General features: G+C 48.0%; 2 protein-coding genes across 2 annotated transcripts in view; one reads left to right on the top strand and one right to left on the bottom strand.

Moving 5' to 3' along the window:
• Nucleotides 1–15667, top strand: part of LOC103610895 (dynein regulatory complex protein 1-like) — a gene marked incomplete at its 5' end in the record, with an annotated part of 36717 nt that extends 21050 nt beyond the window's left edge. The window contains 9 exons of the mRNA XM_008594957.1: nt 1930–2069; nt 5843–5977; nt 6322–6554; nt 10138–10250; nt 11547–11636; nt 12522–12829; nt 13936–14079; nt 14410–14512; nt 15478–15667. Coding sequence (XP_008593179.1) covers nt 1930–2069; nt 5843–5977; nt 6322–6554; nt 10138–10250; nt 11547–11636; nt 12522–12829; nt 13936–14079; nt 14410–14512; nt 15478–15555 — 1344 coding nt within the window. The remainder of the gene's footprint in view (nt 1–1929; nt 2070–5842; nt 5978–6321; nt 6555–10137; nt 10251–11546; nt 11637–12521; nt 12830–13935; nt 14080–14409; nt 14513–15477) is intronic.
• A 496-nt stretch (nt 15668–16163) lies between these two features.
• On the bottom strand, nt 16164–20720 carry LOC103610894 (otoferlin-like; the record flags this gene model as incomplete). Its single annotated transcript, XM_008594956.1, has 5 exons — nt 16164–17009; nt 19270–19370; nt 19475–19653; nt 20268–20509; nt 20622–20720. Coding segments are annotated over 5 exons (802 nt in total), but the record flags the coding sequence as incomplete, so codon positions are not given.
• Between the last annotated feature and the right edge of the window lie 645 nt (nt 20721–21365).

Raw genomic sequence — 21365 nt, 5'->3', positions numbered from 1 at the left:
ATTCTTACTGTAATATTAAGGGAGGAAAGTAGGATAGAAAATTGTAGGCATAGTCAGAATCCAGCTATGTAAAGAACACCAGAGGGAAACACACCAATATGTTAGCAGAAGTTGCCCTGGGTAGGGATTTTATAGATGGTTTTTCCTCCCCCTTCTCCTATGTCTTCTTTTTCATCTCTGTACATTCCAAATTTTCTATAATGAGCAAATATTGCTTTTGCAATCAGATAAAGTTTTTACAATGGAGAGTATATAACTAGAAAAAGTAAATAAAAATTAACTGAATAAGTGGAGAAGTTGGGAGGTACAATTTAGTTATCACCTCAGGGAACAATATGGTTCTTCATTTACCATCTGTTAAAAATAGATGTTACAGCCTTCTGTTCTGAAGATGTTCAAATACTTGTCTCAAAATGGAGATTGAAGAATCTCTGCAATAGTTAAATAGAATCCACTTGACTAATTTCCCTGGTTACAACGTGGAGATCACCGGATTCAACACCAAATGTGGAAATGGCACGCCTCCTGACCTGATGATTCCTTATTCTCCTCCTAGCTGGTTACTGTCCTTGAGGATGAGCCAAAGGGGGGATGTGTTAGCTGCTTGGAATCAATTCCTTTGTTGATTCCACGGAGAGTCTGTAGCCTCGTGGAGGGAGATGGGAAGGAGCTTGAGAGAGCGCCGCGTGTGGCTGTTTTGTCAAGATCTGATTACACTCCCTTGCCTTCTCCACCCCTGCATTCCCCTCAGGAGAGGCAGGGGCATGCCAATTGGTTTGTGTTTGCCCACCCTCCAGCCTTGCCTCTCTGTAAGAGCAATCTTTTGACAGTGCCTGGACTGAGCATTTTCCTCCCGAGCTTAACATCTCGAGTGGCCGTCCACTGACTTCAAGCACAGTGAGGCTCTGCTGCTGTATCAGCCCTTCTTTGGCCATTTCTTGCTCACTCTAAACTGCTTGTGGGTTCCCCAAAGCACCCCTCCCTCTCTTGCCTCTGTGCCTTTGCATATGCTGTTTCCTCTCCCTAGAACTCTCCCCATCAGGTGCCACCTGAGGAACTCCTACTCATCCTCCAGGTCTCAGGTGGACATGCTAATGCCATTTTGTCAGGGATGCCTTCCCTGGTCCCTCAAAGCCAAGGAAAGTGCTCCTCATATTGGTCCCATATTACCCAGTGCTTATTCTTTCTTACTTTTCCATTACTAGTGCTTGTTCATGGTCTTTGTCCTAGACCTTGCAGGACTATGCCTTTATCACCAGGGTTTTCCCAGCAGCACCTAGAAAAGTATCTGACATATATTAGGCGCTCAATAAATATTTGCTAAATGAATGAATATAACTAATGGAAATCCAAGAAGGATGCCTGTGTCTGTCCTTTTTAAAAATGAATGTGGGGCCGGCCCCGTGGCACACTCAGGAGAGTGTGGCGCTCCCACCGCAGGTTCGGATCCTATATAGGGATGGCCGGTGCACTTACTGGCTGAGCCTGGTGCGGGTGACACTAAGCCAAGGGTTGCGATCCCCTTACCGGTCACAAAAAAGACAAAGAAAAAAGAAAAAAAAGAATGTGGGTTGCTAAACACTGTTAACACTGCCACTCTGGAAGGTCAAAGAAGGGAAATTTCAAGTTTTTGTGGCAATATTAATTTTTATGGTGTTTTTCCTGGGGCTGCTCATGTCTCTAAAAGGTTTCATGCAAAGTACTAGAGTTAGTTGGACTTGAAAGTTCTAACTATGATCTTTCTTAGTCTTTAGGTACACAGCCTTCAGCTTGCAGTTGATTGATTTGTATTTTATCTGTCTGGCCTGTAATTTGCCTCTAATGATAGATTTTCTAAGATTCCAGGTCAAGGCTCTTGTCCCTGTCAGAGGCGCTGGGGCACAACAAATTATACTAGGGACAATTAGTACATTTTTCTTTAAACTTTAGATCCTCGAGCAACAGCTTCAGCATATGAAAGCAACTTATCAGCTAAACCAAGAGAAGTTAGAGTACAACTTCCAGGTGCTGAAGAAGAGAGATGAGGAAAGCACGGTGATTAAATCACAGCAGAAGAGGAAGATCAATCGGTAAGCTCGCATCAGAGCCTCTTTCTTCTGGGCCCTTCTATGCCGACAATAGTCATGGGTGTGTACTTTTCTTTCCTGAAGGGGTAGAAACCATTAAAAATGAAACCAATTTTTATTAAAAGAGTTTTTTGGAAAAAGATAATACATTCAAGTCATTCTACCCTCTTCCCCCTGAGTGAAGAGTATTTAGCAAAAGTCTTCCTCCTCTTTCCCACCACTGTGCCCATCATTCATTTGTTTCTTCCAGAATTTCTTTATGCATATACAAACACACACAAATAGCTATTCTCATCCCCTGCTGCCTTTACACACATGATGGCATTCTACACACACTGGTCCATATCTTGAAGACCTTTCTGCACCATTTCACAGAGAGCTTTTGCATTATTTCTTAAGCTGCTTAGGACTCCACTGCATAGGTGTGCTATGGTTTATTTAACCAGTCTCTGTTGATGGACAGTAGATTTGCTATTGCGAATAATACTATCATAAGTACTTATGTTAGGAGCCAATCTACTTTTGTGCAGATTCTTCATTGAGAAGTATCTACTGCTTGAAATTTCTCACCCATCCTTCCCCTTATCTCCCTTCTTCCCCATCTCCTTCCTTCCATCCTTCCTGCCTTTCTTCCTTTAAAAATTGTCTCCGAAGTTCCAGACCCTTGTGCTGGGCTCTGAGGATCAGAGTAGAATAAGATATCTTGTTTAAAGGAGGAGACAGGATTGAGAATTTCCCCCCAAATCCCAAATAACCTATTATTATTTATGAGTTCTCCCACTTATAGGTTGATTATATATTTTGGACAAACGTTGGGTGTATAGAGAAATACCACTTGATCTTTTGATAGTAACCTATAACAGAAAATGACATTGAATAAATGAGGTGGCATCTTAAGCCTGATTATCTGAGAAATAAGTGTAGTTAGAGCACAATATTTATGGAAAAATCCCATTATATGCACCATACTGGATAGGGAAACATCAAGGAGGGACACAAATCAGTACAATCAGAAGGAGTTATCTGGGAAGACTTCCTTAAGTGAACTAGTGAAGGGGGTAATGATATGAATTTGCAAAAAGGAGTTAAGAGGAGACTCCAGGTAGACAGTGCTAGAAGCTGGGAATGGCAGGTCTGAAGGCAAGGAGGTAGGAATCAAAAAGTTATAGATCCCATAGAGGGTGGAAAGAGGATGGTGAAATGGGAGGCAGGAGGAGGTGCTTGAGGCAGAGCTTGGTTGGGTTTGATGTGCACGACAGAGAGGAGACATGAGTGCCATCACCCCCACCAGCTCTGCCCTCTGACTTCAACTTAGACAGGCTTCCCTCAGCCAGCCTTAAAATCCCTTCAGCTGGCCCTGCCGCCTCTCTGTAAGGACTGTTTTTCTCTTGCTTTTATTGCCATTTTCCTTCCTCATTACCCGCCCCTCCCCCCCAACATTTCATCATTTGAGTTACATCTTAGTCTGTTCGTGCTGCTATCACAGAGAACCTGAGACTGAATAAGTTATAATGAACAGAAATGTATTTCTCACAGTTCTGGAGGCCGGAAAGTCCAAGATCAAGGTGCCAGCAGGTTTAGTTGTCTGGTGAGAGGTGCGTCCTCTGGAGGGGAGGAACACTGTGTCCTCACATGGCAGAAGAGCAGAAAAGCAAGGGCTTTAATCCGTTGTATAAGGGCCTTAATCCCAAGGGTGGAGCCCTCATGGCAGAATTGCCTCTGAAAGATCCCACCTCTTAATATTATCACATCAGCAGCACCTGAATTTTGGAGGGGACATACTCAAACCATAGCAACCTATGACCCAAGGACTGAACAAAAACTTCCTGCCGTAGGATACCAGCGATGTCCTTCTAGTCAAACACAATGGCTTCTCCTTAGGCCTCATCCTATTATTATTGGATACTGAACTTTTCTTCTTTGTTTTTTATGACCCTAAAATATTTGCTCTTCTTTTAAAACTTATTCCTTGTTTCCTTTGGTGGTTCTGCTTTTTCTTGCCTGATATTTCCTGAATATCTAGATAAGATATTCTAGAAAGCACAGGCCTTACCTTACTCCTTTCCTTTTTATTTTTATTTCATCCGCCTTATATGAAGTACTTCAACATGTTCAAGGAAAGATTCATACCTTTTAATTCTATTTTTCCATGACCTTGTTGAAGTTCCCTCGTATATAAATCTCATGGTTTTGAATATCATGTTTTCGTGGATGACTACCAACTTCACATCTGTCATCTTGACCTCGGCTCTTTGCTTGATCTGGAACTGCCAACCTAATAGTCCAACTTGGAAAATCACTGTCCTTTCCAGTGTAGAATTTATGAAACCAGACTTGCCTGCGCTCCCAGTTTTCCAGTTCTCCAGCCTCACTCCTCTTCCTCTGTAACTTCCAGCCAGTTGCTAAGGACTCCGGACTTTTTGTTGAGCCTCGTCTTGTCACCCATTTTTTTCTTGTCCACTCCCTCTCATGCTACCTTGCCCAGACCTTCAGTGTGCAACTGGAGTTTGTTTATTTTTTATTAGCTTCTATGATTAGATAACACATAGAAACTCCTTTATTACATGGCCATGAAAAAACTCTTTGGGATGACTACTTAAAAAAATTTTTTTTACATCTGTATTTGGAAAGCCCCCTTGAATGCTGTAGTTAAGAAAATAGGTTAGATATTTCCTTTTATCAAAGACTAAGTTAAATATTTTTTGCATTTTCTTCAGGATGAAAAATATGAATGATGAATGTTTGCATTTGAGGGGCCTTTTGATTATTTCAGAATAATGCATAGGAGAGGGGTATTTTGATTTTTTAGAATTTTTAAACTTAAAATATATTGGCCTTCACCTTTTCTATTCCTGTATAAATGGAGCACTGATATAAGACACATCTTTAGCAGTTTGAAATCTGAAGTATGTTTCTGGGTCTAAAACCTAAGCCTGCCATGCATATTTTATTGGACAAGTTTCCATGCATGGAGCTCCTATTAGCAGTGAAATGGTGAGCTGTGGCAAGCCTGGACTCACAGTGCTGTTGGCCGGCTCATAACCGTCTCTTGCTGTTCTGGAACCTTTGGACCACTCCCTCCCCTGAAAGCCAGGGTAAGTTAGATGCCTCACCTCTGGGCTCCCCTGGCACCCTGTGTAAAACTCTACTATAGCACTTTTCACAGTGTGCTGTAATTAATGTTTGTCTTTGTCTTTGACTGGACGAATAACGCCATGTATTCAAACATATCCTTGATACAACAGAGGCATTTCATGTTTGATGAATGAGTAAGTGAATGAATGAATGAGTTACTGGACCCGTTACCTGTATCAGTTCTTTGAGGATAGAGGATTCATATATCATAGGCTTGTGGTGTGCAGTTTTAATTTTTTCCTTTCAATTTTCCTTGTTTCAGAATTGAAATGAACATCCAAATAATGACAATGAAATAGTTGAGATAGATTATTTAAGTATGTGAGGTTGGTCCTAGATATGCACACTCTGAAATGGTGCGTTGAGGAAGGTTCACACTCTTGAGTTGGAGACTGCCTCTTGGTGGGTATAGGCTTCTGGATTGTTTTAAATGCGTTTAGTTCTGGATTTTCCTGTTTCCCCCTGTTGCCTTCCTTTCCTTGATCACAATGGAAGCTGTGTTTTGGAATGTATGAGAGGATATTCTGTCCTTCCATAAATCTGACCCTGAGTTGGTTGTAGAGCTGGGTCAGGTGGATAAGAGGAACATACATCATATTTTCTGTTCAGCTGCAGACTAACTTTTTTCCCCCTTCAATCAGCCTGCATGATATACTCAACAATCTGAGATCAAAATATGCCAAGCAGATAAAACAGTTTCAGGAGGAGAACCAGTCTCTAACATCAGACTACAAGCGTCTTGTGATGCAATTCAAGGAGCTACAGAAAGCCATGAGGTATTTTAGGGACTTGGGTCCTAAGGCGCCTATCCTAGAATAGAGGTGGTGGGGGTGGAGTTGGTAGTGGCAGTGACTGTGTTACACTTGATATCACCAGCTTTTTTGGAGCCAGACCAGGGCACTAAAAAAATCCTTTGTGCTGTGTTCCTCTGTCCCTCTACTCACATGTCACCTGCTTTTTCTTGAGATTTGTTGGGATGGCTTCTGGTTTATCATAGATGGGAATCAGCTGCCCAAGATTTACTGCAGCTCTTCCTCACATTCCTGCCCTGCCGGCAATTGAGGGGGCTCTGGCCAGGCCCTGGGGTCAGCTGGCCATGCTCAGTGACTCTCTTTCACAGGCACTTTGCTCTTATTGATGATGAGAAGTTTCGGGAGATTTGGCTGATGAATGAAGAGGAAGCAAAGGATCTAATAGGCAGAGCCCTCGATGTAGACAGGATCATCCATACTCATCATCTGGGACTCCCCTGGACGGCGCCTGACTTCTGGTTCCTGAAGAATGTGGGGCCGATTTCTCAGCAGCAGCGGAAGTCCGCCACACAAATAGTAGAGGAAGTGCTGATGCAAACAGGTGACGAGAATAGAGTCGCAGAGCCCTAGAGCTGGACAGGCCCTCTGAGAACAAGCCATTCAATCTACAGATCAGGAAATCAAGTCTAGAGAGGAGGGTGAAGAGGTCTCATGGCTAGGAGGTCGCAGAGTATGAGTAGTTGGTATGGCTTTTAAGTCTCCTCTGATTTATAGCTTTGCCCTCTCCACTGTATTACACTGGTAGTTAGATCTAGAAGCTTGATTAGAGGCAGGTTCAATTTATTTTTTGCTAAGTCACACTGTGGTGTACCTCCATTAGCATAAACTAACATCAGGTTTCCTCTCTTTTTATATTGTTAGCAATCATAGATAATCGTTGTCTAAGATCTATTAATTGCATTAGGGGTTGCAAAATGGGTGATATTTTAAATTCAATCAGTATGTCTTCATTTATCAGCTAGAACACATCTAAAAGAGAATCTTCTTCTCATCAGCTATTTGCTACCCCGAGATACAGTTTGAACAGAAAAATCAATTTTTCTATTTACNTGGCTGATGAATGAAGAGGAAGCAAAGGATCTAATAGGCAGAGCCCTCGATGTAGACAGGATCATCCATACTCATCATCTGGGACTCCCCTGGACGGCGCCTGACTTCTGGTTCCTGAAGAATGTGGGGCCGATTTCTCAGCAGCAGCGGAAGTCCGCCACACAAATAGTAGAGGAAGTGCTGATGCAAACAGGTGACGAGAATAGAGTCGCAGAGCCCTAGAGCTGGACAGGCCCTCTGAGAACAAGCCATTCAATCTACAGATCAGGAAATCAAGTCTAGAGAGGAGGGTGAAGAGGTCTCATGGCTAGGAGGTCGCAGAGTATGAGTAGTTGGTATGGCTTTTAAGTCTCCTCTGATTTATAGCTTTGCCCTCTCCACTGTATTACACTGGTAGTTAGATCTAGAAGCTTGATTAGAGGCAGGTTCAATTTATTTTTTGCTAAGTCACACTGTGGTGTACCTCCATTAGCATAAACTAACATCAGGTTTCCTCTCTTTTTATATTGTTAGCAATCATAGATAATCGTTGTCTAAGATCTATTAATTGCATTAGGGGTTGCAAAATGGGTGATATTTTAAATTCAATCAGTATGTCTTCATTTATCAGCTAGAACACATCTAAAAGAGAATCTTCTCATCAGCTATTTGCTACCCTGAGATACAGTTTGAACAGAAAAATCAATTTTTCTATTTACCATAATGGATTGGGTCTTTAGCGTCTTCCAAAGTTACCAATGAGTTTTTTAATTTTAAATTCAATCAGTATGTCTTCATTTATCAGCTAGAACACATCTAAAAGAGAATCTTCTTCTCATCAGCTATTTGCTACCCCGAGATACAGTTTGAACAGAAAAATCAATTTTTCTATTTACCATAATGGATTGGGTCTTTAGCGTCTTCCAAAGGTACCAATGGGTTTTTTTAAAAAAACAAATTATTATGAGTGCATGGATTTAAACGAATTTGATGCGTTTCAGTTTAATGCAGTTATTATCCTTTTTGATACTCAGATTGTTTCATCTTTGGCCAGTGGGAGCCTCTTCATGTTGGATCTGGGTCCTTTTGACACAGCCCTCGCAGTCTTTGATAGCTTCCTGGCTTTTTAGGATGACCGGATATTCCAAGCACACAGTATACTTTTCCTGCCTCAAGTCTGGAATCAGCCATTTCTTCAAGGACACCCAGTCTTGGAAATAGCGGATGGTGTTTGGAACCACTTTGGGTGCCGAGCTACTCATTGTTTGGGTTGGCTTTTGTTTCTAGGCCTTTTCAGTGGACAGAGCTGAGGGTAGAGGATTATTTTTTGATGGTACAATAAATCATGAGTTCATCCTCATACTTCCTAGTCGACAGGATGCCAGGATTTTTACTTAACCTTGTCAAAGTGTATCTCCTTTCTCCCAACCTGAAAATCTTGGCACTCAATGACTCCGCAATACAAACGTACATCAAAAAGCTCATGGAAAAATAGAATGAAAAAATAATATGAATCTTTCCATGAACTTTTTGAATACCCCTCGTAATTACTCAGATGCTTGCCCTACAATACCACAGAATAGTTTCGGAAGAAAATATCAACCCTACCACCAATAAATGATTATTAAAAATTGCTTAAACTTTTTCGTAGTTATTTTTGTTCTTAAGATGTATCCCACTATGGATGTACAGACAGATTACTGTATTCTAAAGTCACTTGAAATAGTTTCTGTGTTATGTCACCAACTGGAGACATATTTAGTTTTTTTTGGTTTCATTTTACTTTTCATTATTAGAGATTGCTTTGTACATTTAATTTTGTTTTATAATTATGTAAACTATTTACATGTTTCCAAAGTCAAATGTATAAAACAAGGTATATTCAGAGGCTAGCCAGTTAGCACAGTGTTATAACGTCAAGGTTAAGGGTTTGAGTCCCCATGCAGGCCAGCTGCCAAAAACAAAAGAAAACAGAAAAAGCAAGTTATATTCAAAGAAGTCTAGCTTTTATTCTCTCCACCCTATCTCATCCCTTTCCTATAGGTAACTATTAAAAAATTTATGGTTTATCTTTCCATTGCTTTTTAAAATTACATATCAATTTTTTAGGTAAATTAAAGCATATGCTTTTTTGTACCTTGCTTTTTTTCACTTAAAATAATCCCACAGATTATTCTGTAGTAGTAAAACAGTATACTTTTTACATGATACTCAATTACATGTCTGTGCCATAATTTGTTCAAATAGTCCTCTGTTGATCGTCATTGGGATATTTCCAGTTTTTTGCTTATTTTTGTGATCACAACATTGCTGCAATAGTTTTGTTCATTTGTCTTCTCATATTCTTGTGAGCTAATTTTTGGGTAGGATTCCTCTAAGTAGGACTGCTGGATCAAAGGGTAAATGCCTGTGTAATTTTTGCTGGAAATTACTGCACAGGGATGGTACCATTTTGCATTCCCACCAGCAATTTGATATCTTATACTCCTCTAAATGTCTTCATCGGTATTATTTCATCTCACCTTTTGAACAACCAGTAAAACCTTGTTAGCGTGGTGATTTTTATTCCCATTTTCAGATGAGGAATGTATAGTATAAAACATTAAAAAATTTTTAGTTTTAATTAAGAACATTTTGGCTCTTAGTGTCAGCCATCAGTTCTCACCGATAATATTCCTCTGTGAAGAATAACCCCCTTTAAGTTATCCTCCTTTAAGTTGGCTGCTTCTAATCTGCTGCAGGTTTAGAAGCCATATAGCACACTCGGCTAGATTGTCTCTGAAATAAGAACAGATAGGCTCATATCTGGCTAGATTTTGAGTATGATGCTTCCAGGCAGGTGAAATTTAGAAAAATAAGTGAGGCATTATAGGCTGGCTGAGAGTGGCTGAGTTCCCACCCCCATGTCCCCTTTTCTTCCACATAATAGGCTTTCTTAAGCATAAAGAGATTGTGATAGTGCCTCAAAGAGGCTTTTTGAGAAGTAAATTTTCTCAAGGAAAGCCATCTGACTGTTTCTCAAAGCCAGTAAGGCCAAGAAATTATCTTCTCTTTTTTCCCTCTTTCTTTCTCTTCTCTCCATGACCCATATGCAGAAGAGGAGGGGGTAGAAGAGGCTGCCTCAGAATCAGAATCTTATCTGGACCTGCCAAAGCAAGTTTCAGCAAAAACTACCAGAAAGATCCTGATGCTCCTGTGTGATGAATCGGTGAGGCCAGGCCAGGGCTGTGGCCAAGGGACTCTCACTTGGGTGCTGCTTCTCAGGGCTCTGCTGGGCCAGATGTGGCCTGGAGTCAGGAGTGGGCCAGCCCTCCCCTGCCCAAGCCTAGAGCCTGGGCCTGAGGAGTCGTGCTGAGAGCTGGCCCTGATGGCAAATGGGTTTTCCCATGGGGGGTCAGCAAGGTGTGGTCCAGGCCAAATGGCGGGCTCCTGCTGACCTAGAGTGATGCTCATCATGAGAGACAAGAGGCACCAGTCTTGCTCCATGACCCCACCTGCTAAGTGCTGTGGCCACACTGACCATGGCCTTTCTCTGGGCTCAGTTTAAGGTTTCCCTGGGAATGTTAGGCTTTGGATATCTGCACTGGGAGCTACCCGAAGTGACCAGACTTAGAATAAATCCTGCATTGGAGCTGGTTCAGCTGGAGGTTGGGTTGTTACCAAACATGATGAGTGTTTATTTAGATTTTATGGTTCTGAGGTGGGTAAAAGAGGTGGAGCAAGGATTGGCAGCCCCCAGTTCTCTTGGGGCAGTTTTCTTTGGTGCAAGAGCTGGCTCTAGCCACTGAGGACAGCTCCTGATATAGGAGCTGGCTGGGTGGTGTCCTCTCTCTATTTGCAGGCTTGACGCTAGCCCATGGAGCCTTCCATGAGCTGAGGAGCCTGAGATCAGAGCAGGCACTCAACTGCCCCCAGCACACCCCTTCCTGGGCACTGTGTTCTGATCTGGCACGTCTGCCTCCCCCCATGCCTTCCTCTTCTCTCTCTCTCTATTTGCAGGCTTGACGCTAGCCCATGGAGCCTTCCATGAGCTGAGGAGCCTGAGCTCAGACCAGGCACTCAACTGCCCCCAGCACACCCCTTCCTGGGCACTGTGTTCTGATCTGGCACGTCTGCCTCCCCCCATGCCTTCCTCTTCTCTAGCTCTGTGCCTGCTGCTGTGTTCTGCAGATATCTGGGGTCCAGAATACGGGTGAAGTGGGAACCTGGGATTGGGTCAGGTTTGGACTGCTGCGGAGAACTCAGGGGCTTGCCTGATGGCCTGTGGGTGAGGTGAATTAGCACCCTTCTGAGGTGCGGGACTTTGTCCTTCACCTTGCTCCCTGGGAATGGCTCTTAGGCATCCCAAGAAGGCCTTCCTCCAGGGATCCCCTGCCCAAAGTCTCATCTCTGGAAGTTCTGCTCCTTGGAGTTGTCCCTGGAGAGTTACACAGAAGGCTGCAGACCCTGGGACTCATTCCTGAAGCCTATGTCTAGCTGGAGATGCTTTTTTCCTGTCCCTCAGGGTTTCCTCATAGAGAACAAGCTGCTGAGCCTGCTCCTTCCCCTGGAGAAGAGCGAGTGCTACCTGCTGAGGCTGGATGCCATCTTCTCAGTGAGTCCCACGGGGCTGAGAGGACGGGGCGGGGGCGAAGCCTGCCTCATCCTAAGGTGTTTCCTCGACATTGCCTCTGCCCTGGGAGTGGATGCGGCTCTCCAGGGCTTCCCTGGGTTCACTGTCACATCCTTCCCTTAACTTACTCTCCCCCTAGCAAGTTGGTCTCGGAGTCATTCAAGTGTCTCGCACCCTGCCCCTTCCTCTACTGGCTTCTCTCTCTCAAGGCCCAGCTCTCGGAGTGTAGGCTCTTCCCCAAGTATTTGTAAAAATGGGAAGGAAAATATACGTGTTTATATATGTATTTGCTTATATAGACATAATATTTCTTTGGAAGGTTACATAAGAAACTTGGTAACATTAGTTTGCCTGTGAGAGGTCAGTTAAATGAACTGTTAGACAGGAATAGGAGGAAGACTTTTTTAATTTAAAAATTAAAACAAAATTTAATTTGTATTATGATTCAAAAGGATATTTTTAACATGCCAGCTTTATGCATATTAATAAAATGAACACCTGTGCAGGTGACTTTAGAAATAGAACATTATCAAAAAAAAAAAAAAGAAAGAAATAGAACATTATCACTGTTTTGAAGCCCCCTCTGTGCCTCTCCCCAACCCATCCCCGCTGTTCCCACTTCTGCTGCTCACTATTTAATAAAATGAACACCTGTGCAGGTGACTTTAGAAATAGAACATTATCAAAAAAAAAAAAAAAGAAATAGAACATTATCACTGTTTTGAAGCCCCCTCTGTGCCTCTCCCCAACCCATCCCCCCTGTTCCCACTTCTGCTGCTCACTATATCTGTCCTGGTGTCAGTGTCTCCCTCTGCAAGTTTTCTGTAACTTTCTGTAAATGCGTCTCTGTGTTTTTCTCTTCCTGTCTCTCTTCACACACTCCTGCTTGTAATATCCCCATCCCACAGTTGCCCCCACACCTTTCCCCAGATCACCACCGGGAATCCAGCCACCATGGAGAAGACAAGCTTGGTGTTGGCGTTGGAGATGGCAGAACAGACAGAGCTGGAGGGAGGAAAGGAGGAAAGCCTCGTGGATGGGGAGCCGGAGGAGGAGGGGGAGCCGGAGGAGAAGGTGGAGCAGGAAAAAGAGATCCCACCTTCTCCTAGGCTCATCCACCCCAATGACGTCCTCAAGATTCTGGAGGCCTTTGTCAAGGGTCTGAAGAAGCCCAGGTGGGCGGTGGTGCCAGAGGGCTGGCCTGAGCCCTGGGGGGCTGATGGGCTGGGGAGCCAAGCAGATGCTAGCAAGTGGAAGAAGCTGCTGAGCAAGGATTTAGGGGAGCGAGTAAATACATTCTAAGCAGGGCTAGAGGAGTTGTTGGGCGTATTCATGAAAGAAATGGGGTGCAGTAGTGATTTGTGCTTTCTTTGTTCATCATTCATCATTCAACAAACATTTATTGAGGTCTGCCATGTGTAGGCACCGTGGGGATGATACCTTGTGACCAGAGCAATGGTCAGAGCATATACAAGGTGTCAGGTTTGTCAGAGGAGGAAGTGGTCATCTCCATTTGGCCTGTCAGAGAGGGTTTTGGGAGGAGATGGGACTGGAACTTGGTGTCCCTAGGTGGGTGAAGTGGGGGAAAGGGCTGGAACAGCACAGGGAAAGGACTGGTATGTTCAAGAACCATGACAGGGAGGTATGGCTGGAGTGTCAAGGGTCTGGGAGGTGGGACTGGCAGGTAAGGAGCTAGGCCAGATCTTGGAGAGCCTTGCCCATTGTGTCTAAGGTCTTTGTCTTTACTCCTTGGTGGACTGGAGCCAGAAAAGGATTTTAAGCGGTGGGGAGCCATGATTAGACTTGCATTTTAGAGAGATCACTTTGATGGTAGGGAGGGGAGTGATGCTGGATACAGAGAGTCAGGAGGATTGTCCAGGTGGGAGGTGATGATGCCCTGGATTAAAACCTTCATAGAGGGGGCAGAGAGGAGGTGACAAGACTTGAGAGCTATTTTGAATGCACTAGTGGAAGAAATGGGCATAGCACTGAGCTATAAAGCCAGTGAGGTAAACTGGCTGGGAGAAAGAGAGGGTGGATGAATTGTCAACGATGCTATCATGAAGGTGGCAATGGCACCGAGAGTCAGGGACACTGACAATAAGCATGTGCCCTTTCTGAAAACCTGCCATAATCTGATAACACTTGAGCAGCTGAGTGGAAAGATGACAGGTGGAAAAGCAACAAGTCTGTGACTGACCTCAGGTGCTGTGACTGGCACTGCTTGGGGGCCTGGGTGGTGCCAGGTGGAGATGATGGTGCCAGTGCTCTTGACCTCCAGGGACTTTCGGGCACCACTGAGAGTGCTGAAGGGCGTGCGAGATGACTCAAAGGACTCTGAGTACTGGAAGGCCCTGACCACGGTTATCCCCTCTGCCAGGCAGAGCCTCTGGGATGCTCTCTACACAGCCTTGGAGAAATACCAGTAAGTGTATGTGCCGTGGCCCAGGAGAGGGAGGGAGCCAGGCAGGTGGGTGAGGAATGATTGCTTGGAATAGCCACATTTGCCCCTCCCTGTCCCACAAAGTCTTGGAGAGAAAAGCTGCTTTGGCAACTCCTGTTGGGAGGTGGCTTGTGTTGCTCTGGAGGCCCTTTTCTGTTCCTGCCACCCTGGCTTATCTGGTGCCTGGGTGAAAGGTGAGGCTTCTAGGGTTTTCCTGCACCTCCAGCCAGAGCAGAAACACAGAGAGCCTGGCCCCTGCTTGACAGAGAATGGGTGACTGAGTGGGCCTCTAACCCACTTTCCTGCCCAAAGCCATGTCCTGACCCAGAGGGCCAATCTGCTGATGGAAAACGAGTCTCTGGAGCAGCAGAACACAGAGCTCCAGATGCTGCTTCAGCAGTATCTGGCCTCCAAGGTGAGTGATGGGACCCCCTAAGGAAGGGAGACAGGGAAGGGGTCCAGGGGACCTAGAGCTGACATAGGAAGTGAGGAGTCCTCTCCCTCACCAGGGACAAAGGAGCTTTGAGATGTAAGAAATCAACAATCACATGGCAAGTTGAGACAGTCACTGGGCAAGGGAGCAGATATTGCCCAAAGTCTCCTCCAGGGCAGCTATGTGTGACTGGGCTCTTTCCACTGCCAGCCCAGCTTCTCTGGCCGGTGATATGACTGAGTGTCATCTTGCATAGGGAGAGGAGGTTGTGCTGGGGTGCATACTCCCTGGCCCCCATTCGTGTCTCTCCAGCAATAGTTGTGGAACCCTTGCCAGGGCCTGGCAAGAGGAGAATGGACAAAGTCCTTTCGTAACAGTGGCTTGCTCTGCTCTTCTGGTGTGGGATCCTTCAGGTGATGCTGGGGCCATGGGCCAGGAGGGTCAGGACACCAGCTGCGTGGGTGTGTGGCCCCAGAAGGGTGTTGGGTCCCAAGCCACACCTGGAAGGGGAGTATGGTGAGCCTCAGCATCACGATGGCCTCTTGGCCTGTGACAAGACTCAGACATTTGGGGGCCATGTGGTCCATGCTTGCACAGATACTACTGGGTACAAGAGGACGGGGGAGGAGAGGTGAGGGCAGGGCTCGATGGGGATGGAGTGGGCAGGTGAAGGGGGGCGAGGGAGGATTAAGAGAAAGGGTCAGAGGGGAAGATCAAGAATGTTACCAGAGGTGACCAGCTGGATGGAACAGGAGCTAAGGAAGCAGCGCAGACCTGACTTCTGAAGAAAGGCAGACTGTGGGCTTCCAAGGCATCTCCAGCTTTGGAGAGAAATGCTCGCAGGGAGGGGAGGCCCGCGGGAGAGCGAATGTGAACACCTGACCCTGCAGAGGTCAGGAAGGAGGCCCCAGGGGAAAACCTAACGACCTTCACTCTTTTGTTTCCAGATAAACTCTGAACTGCAAGTTCCTCCAACTCAGGTGTTCCGGGTCCCCACAAAACAGAGCCGGACCCTAGAAAGCTGATGTGTTGACACTGACGCTGGTGCTAGAACTGGCACCTGTCACAATGAGGCAGTATCCTGCAGTAATGATGAACCTGTATCCTGAAGTTGTGATTAAAGTCTTTTAAAAGTTGTGGCTGAATCTCTTTAATGAGGTCAGGCTGCAAGGCGCTTGCGGGGTTTTAAGCCTTCAAACTGTGCTCAAGCCTGATGGACTCTTTCAGTGTTTTTGACACCCCTGGGTCCCCCTGGTGTGCCTTCTGGGCTGTGGTGTGAGGTCCCTCCTGTGGGCAGCCTGGGCAGGAGAGCTGTGCCTGAGGCTCACCTTGGCCACGAGAGGCCATCCAAAGCCACAGGGACCTGCTGGGACTGAGGTTAACCACCTAGGGTGCCCGCTGGCTCTACGTCCCCATGCCAGTGGCTCTGCCCTCTGTTGACCCGTGCAGACTTGTCAGCCCAGTGTTTGATTTCTTTTATTAGGAGAAAACTCAACACTCAAGAAAAGGAAAACAGCCAACAGAAACCCAGATGCAGGCAGGGGCAGCACTTGAAGTGCAAATTCCTGGCTGCAGCTGAAGGGAAAGGAAGGGTGGGGTCTGCAGGGGCGGGGAGGGCAGGGAGTGTCAGAAGGGTGGGCAGGGGTACGGGGGTTCACTTTCACTGCTCCTCGCTGGGCTCGCCAGCACTAGCCTGGGCAGAGGGAGCTCTGAGACGTGAGAGAAATCCACAGGCAGGACAGGACTGGGCTTGTGCACCTGCGCGGAGGCGGCCGCCTGGGAAGGAGCAGCCGAGCTGAGCGGTGGCCAGGACGGGTGGGTGGGCTCTGGGCCACTGTGTGGGAAAGCCTGCTGGTGGCGGCTCTCCTCGTAAGATTCTGTTTTCAGGGGATAGGGTGATGATGCCTTTTGCTCGTTCATTCTTTTTAAAGCCCTGGGCGCTGGGCTGTGATCCTTGGTTAATTTCATTAAAGCTTTAATCCTAGACCTGGAAGGCCTGGGGGAAGGTTTGGGGCAGCTTCATCAGGAGCCAAGGCCTGAAGAAGAGGGGAGCAAGAGGGGATCTGCTTCAGGTCTCCCCCACCCCTTCCCACACTCCCCACCCACAGGCAGGGATCGGAGGGGCAGGACTAGGCAGGCAGTTTGGGGGTGTGAGCAGGAGGCAGGCTCCTGGGGCCCGAGGCTCCAAGGGTGGACCTCAGGCTCCTCAGGCTTCCCAGGAGAGATGGAAAAGAGTCCAAGCCACAGGAAGGGCAAATGCAGCAGTCCAGGGGGGAGGTGGCAGCAGGTGGTGGGCCCTCAGGCCCCGAGGAGCTTCTTGACCATGTAGCCGGGCAGGCTGTAGAGGAAGAGGGCCAGCATGAGCAGCCCCAGCAGCGCCAGCACGACCTTGATGATGAGCCACTTGTACCGCGTGCAGATGAGGTACTTGATGGACTTGAGAGGGTTGAGGAACCACACGAAGGCCGTGTCGGGCCGGCTGGGGAGTGGAGTGCAGGAGCTGGTCAGACACGGTGGGCAGGAGCTGCCTCCCAGGGCACCTCATCCCTCTGTCCTTCCAGACCCCAAAAGGCCCTGTCATGGCCCCAGGCCCCAAACCGGAGGGTGCGGGAGCCAGGGCTAGAGCCCATTTTGAAACACGAGGTTTGCTGCTTACAAAACCCTGTCCTCTCTGCAAGACCTTTAGTACCCCAATCTCCTTCCAAGGCCTGGACGGTGTTTTTGGCAGGGAGCAGCCATCCAGCCTCTACCAGACACATGCAGCAGTGGGCAGCTCACTTCTCGAAGAGGCCGTGTGGCACTGCAGGCAGTTCTAGCCATTAAGAGAGCTCCTGCATTCAGCAGTTCATTGAACCTGACTCATGATGGTTTGACTCAATGATTTTTTGACTTTACGACAGGTTTGTTGGGATGCAAGTTGTAAGTCAAGGAGCATCTGTATATGGTTCAGTGTTGCCCCACGTTCTCTGTGAGGTCAGTGCTTCTTGACCTCTTCCTTTCTGATGAACATAAACTTCTGTCCCCACCAGGCCCTACGAAGGGTCTGAGCAGCCCCCATGAGGCTCAGGCCACCCCCACTGGCCTGCCCACCATCAGGGTATGGGTCTCTCTGCCTTCTGCATAGCCTCCTAGCCAGAAGCACTCGATGAGCTTTACTATCTGTTGTTTGTGTTACAAAAACAATAGGTTTCATAAAACATCATGCTGTGAAATTAAAGTATTGAATATGCTTTTTGAAACTACTAACCCACCAACTCGTGCAGGCCACGGACGGCAGCCCAGGGCTGAGCTCAGTATAAGTGGGGCCACAGTGCAGGGGTGTGGGCGTGGGGCACCTCGTTTCGAATCCCAGCTGTGATGGGCAAGTTTGGCACCTGTCAGCCTCAGTTTCTTCATTTGTAAAAAGGGGGTCATGGTAGTACCTACCTCCTGGGCTGGTGAGATGTGAGTGAGACAGTGCGTGAAGCTCTGAGCACGGGAAGAGGGTGCTCAGGAGCTGTGGTTACTGAATGTCTGAATTGAATGGAACTGTATCTCGCAGGGCAGGAAACAGCTGTGGGTTGGGAGGTTGCACACCGGTAGGACCTACTGCAGGACTTGCTGGCTAATCCTGCCAAACCTTTGCCCCTTTCTTCACCCATATCTCAGCGTTTTCCTACCAGTGAAATTGGGTTAGAGTCTGTGAGGAATGTTGCTGGGAGAGGAGATGGCGTAGTGCAGAGAACACTGGACTGGTGATTCCAAAACCTAGGCTTGAAACCTAGGCTCGCGTCCCAGCTCTACCTGAATTTGCTGGGTGACCTTGGGTGAACTACTTCACCTCTCTGGCCTGATATGGAAAAACAGAAAATAGTTATTTCTATTTCTGAGCATTTTTTGAGAGGTTGAAAACTGCTGTGTCTGTTTGTATGTGCATTAGTGTGCTTGTGTGCATATGTGTGCTTGTGTGTTTGTGCCCGTGTGTGCATTTGCATGTGTGCCTGTATATGTGCTTGTGTGCGCATGGGCATGTGTATATTCCCCATACTACCCCGTTTTTTGTTCAGAGGAAGAAGGGAGAAGTATCAGACCCAGGAGGCTGCTGGGCTCAGGCCCCAAGGATCTTCTTGACCAGGTAGCCAGGCACAGAGTAGAGAAACAGGGCGAGGAGGAGCAGCAGCAGCAGGAGCAGCAGCAGTTTGAGGAGCAGCCAGCGATACGTGTGCCACAAGAAGTAGCGTGCAGACTTGAGAGGGTTCAAGAACCAGATGAAGCTCGTGTCAGGCCGGCTGGAGCATTGAGAACAGCAGAGGGAGCACAGAGAAAGGACAGGGAGGATGAGGGGTTGGGGTGTGGCAAGGGGCCTCGGCCAGGAGGGAAGCCGACCTGGGCTGAGTGTATGGAGTTCTGGGTGCCTTCCCGGCCATCAAGGCTGGCTAAACCCCAAATGCCACCATTGGAGCTGCTTGACATTGGCAAAATCTAGGAAGAGCATTTATCTCTGCTATGTAGGGCCTTTCCTGGGAGAGGCACTCTTCTCTATACTGATGGCCCATTCTCTGGTACAGAGGGTGGTGGGGGGATCCAGGGGAAAGGAGGAAGGAGCAGAGGCCCCCCTGCAATGGGGCTGTGGTCCAGAAAAGAACAGAGCGTGTCTGGGGAGTGGGGGCAAGAGGACTGGAAAGTTCTGGACTCTCCTTCCCGATCCAGTGCCACCAAGAGCCAGCATGGCAGGGGGGCTGGGCAGGCAGGGCACTCACTTGGGTTTCTCTAGGGGGTCTGGTTCATTGCGGGCCAGGCCCACTGGATTCTTCTCTGCCTCCTCTGCTGTCAGTAAATGCAACTCAGCCTCCACCTTGCCCTACAGAGGAAAGAAAGGTCCCATTGCTCGGGCCAGGTGCTGAGCCCTCGGTACCCCAGCCTGGCCCAGCCCTGCCCACTGCCCAAGGAGGAGATGGTGCCCACCGTGAGCTCAAACTCATCATTCTCATTGCGGGCCAGGAGGGGCCACCAGCCTTTGACGCGCTTCTGCTTGAAGATGGAAACCAAGGGCACGTCCACCTCCCCGGTAGCCATCTCCATAGTGCACTGCTTGGCTGTCTTCGCACCCCGTGGGAACCGGTTCAGGTCCAGCTCGATGGCCCCTGCAGCAACCGCAGAGTCAGCTCTGGGGAATGCAGCAAGGCTGAGGCTATGGCCTCCTTGGCCCCTTTCTGCTGACTGCAGACTGCAGACTGCCCCCAGTCCACATCTCAACCCGCTGCCCCATCGTCCAGCTCATTGGTCTCAATGGAAGGCTTCACTGTCTCTCTGAGCAACCCCACCTCCTACGCTTTGCTCAGGCCCTTGTTTCAGCCTGGGGGCTCTCTCTTGGTGTCTGCCACTCCCGTCCCCCTGCCCTGCCCCACGTGCATTTACTCTGTCAAAGTCCTACTAATTTAGAGGGAAATCTTGCTTTACAGAGGAGCAACCTGATGCCCAGAGAAGTTTCCTGACTCCCTTAGGGAGTCTCAATGATCCCCAGCATTTACTCTCCCCACCTTGGTGCGTCCAAAGCATCTTGTCAGCCCTGGTTAGGACACAGGACATCTGCCCTGGGTGTGGTTAGGTGTGTCCTGGGTGGCAGGAACCTGACACTCCTGGCTCTGACTGACAGGGTGATTGACCCCCCCCCCCGCCGGGTGGGCTCACCCTGTCCCTATCACCCCCACTCTTTCTCAGTTCTGGATCCTAGGCACCCGCCTGCCCAGCTCTGCACCCAGGAAGTCGTCGGCGGAGAAGTGGTCGGCATCCCAGATCTGCAGAGTGAGTCGTGCGGGGATCTTGTACTCGGTCTCATCCCAGGAGAACATGGACTCCTTCTTGGAGATGACGATCTTTTCTTCAGCTGCCAGGTAGTCGAAGGGGAACAGGTAGCGCCAGTTGAAGTTGCCCTCGCCGGTGAGGGAGTGGTAGTGGACATCCGTGTCCTGCTTGTCCTCCTGCTGGCCCTTCAGCCATCTGTGGGGCACCACACGCTGCAGACCTGAGTGTGGTCTCTCCCCACCTCAGGCCTCCCTTTCCTCTCCCTCCTCTCCTGCCTCCAAGGAAGGTGGGCTCACCCAGGACCCACCCCCGCACAAAAATATCACTGGACTTCTCCCCAGTGAAGAAGTCGTCGTCCTCCAGGACCACCTCATCCGTGTTCCACACGATGACCCGCAGCTCATACCTGGGGAGCGGGGAGAGAAGGCTGATTAGCAGCCTGAGGGGTGAGGGATGTTATCCCAGGGTGTGGAGCTAGGACGGGGTGGGGGGCTGGCGGTGAGAGGTTGGAGAGCAGCCTCAGGGACTTGGGGTTAGCATAGGGCCTGGCCAGGGTGGGGCTGTGAGGGGACGGGGACCAGAAGGAGGCCTGTCTGGTGGGACCCTGGGGTGAGTGAGAGGGTCAGCCAGGCTCATGGCTGTTGTGAGATGCTACCCCTGCGCAGGGGGAGTTGGTATGGCTGGAACTCGGGGACCCAGAGCACACTCCTGGACAGGGAGGTTGACCAGGACAAGGAGAGGCAGAGACAGCGTGGCTGGGGGTAGCCGAAATGAGGCTCAGAGAGTCAGGAGCCAGTTCTGTCTGTCTTCTCAGGCCAGAGGCTTCATTCCAATTCTCAGAGAAGCCTATGTTTAAGCCTATGTTTAAGCCTGCAATGGAAGCCCATGGAATCCAATGTCCTTTATGTCCTTGTCCCAAGAGAATTTTTCCAAGGTTTAATTGTAATTATAAATGAAGTGGATACATATCAACCATTAGGAGTGAGGCTCAGTCATCCATTAAAAATTGGACCGAGTGTGGTTCTCTGCGGAGTTACAGAAACACTCAAGT

Source organism: Galeopterus variegatus, unplaced genomic scaffold (genome assembly GCF_000696425.1).
Source record: "Galeopterus variegatus unplaced genomic scaffold, G_variegatus-3.0.2 Scaffold11986, whole genome shotgun sequence".
Lineage (NCBI taxonomy): Eukaryota > Metazoa > Chordata > Mammalia > Dermoptera > Cynocephalidae > Galeopterus > Galeopterus variegatus.
Note: the sequence above shows the minus strand (reverse complement) of the source record. Positions and strands in the feature narration are given on the sequence as shown.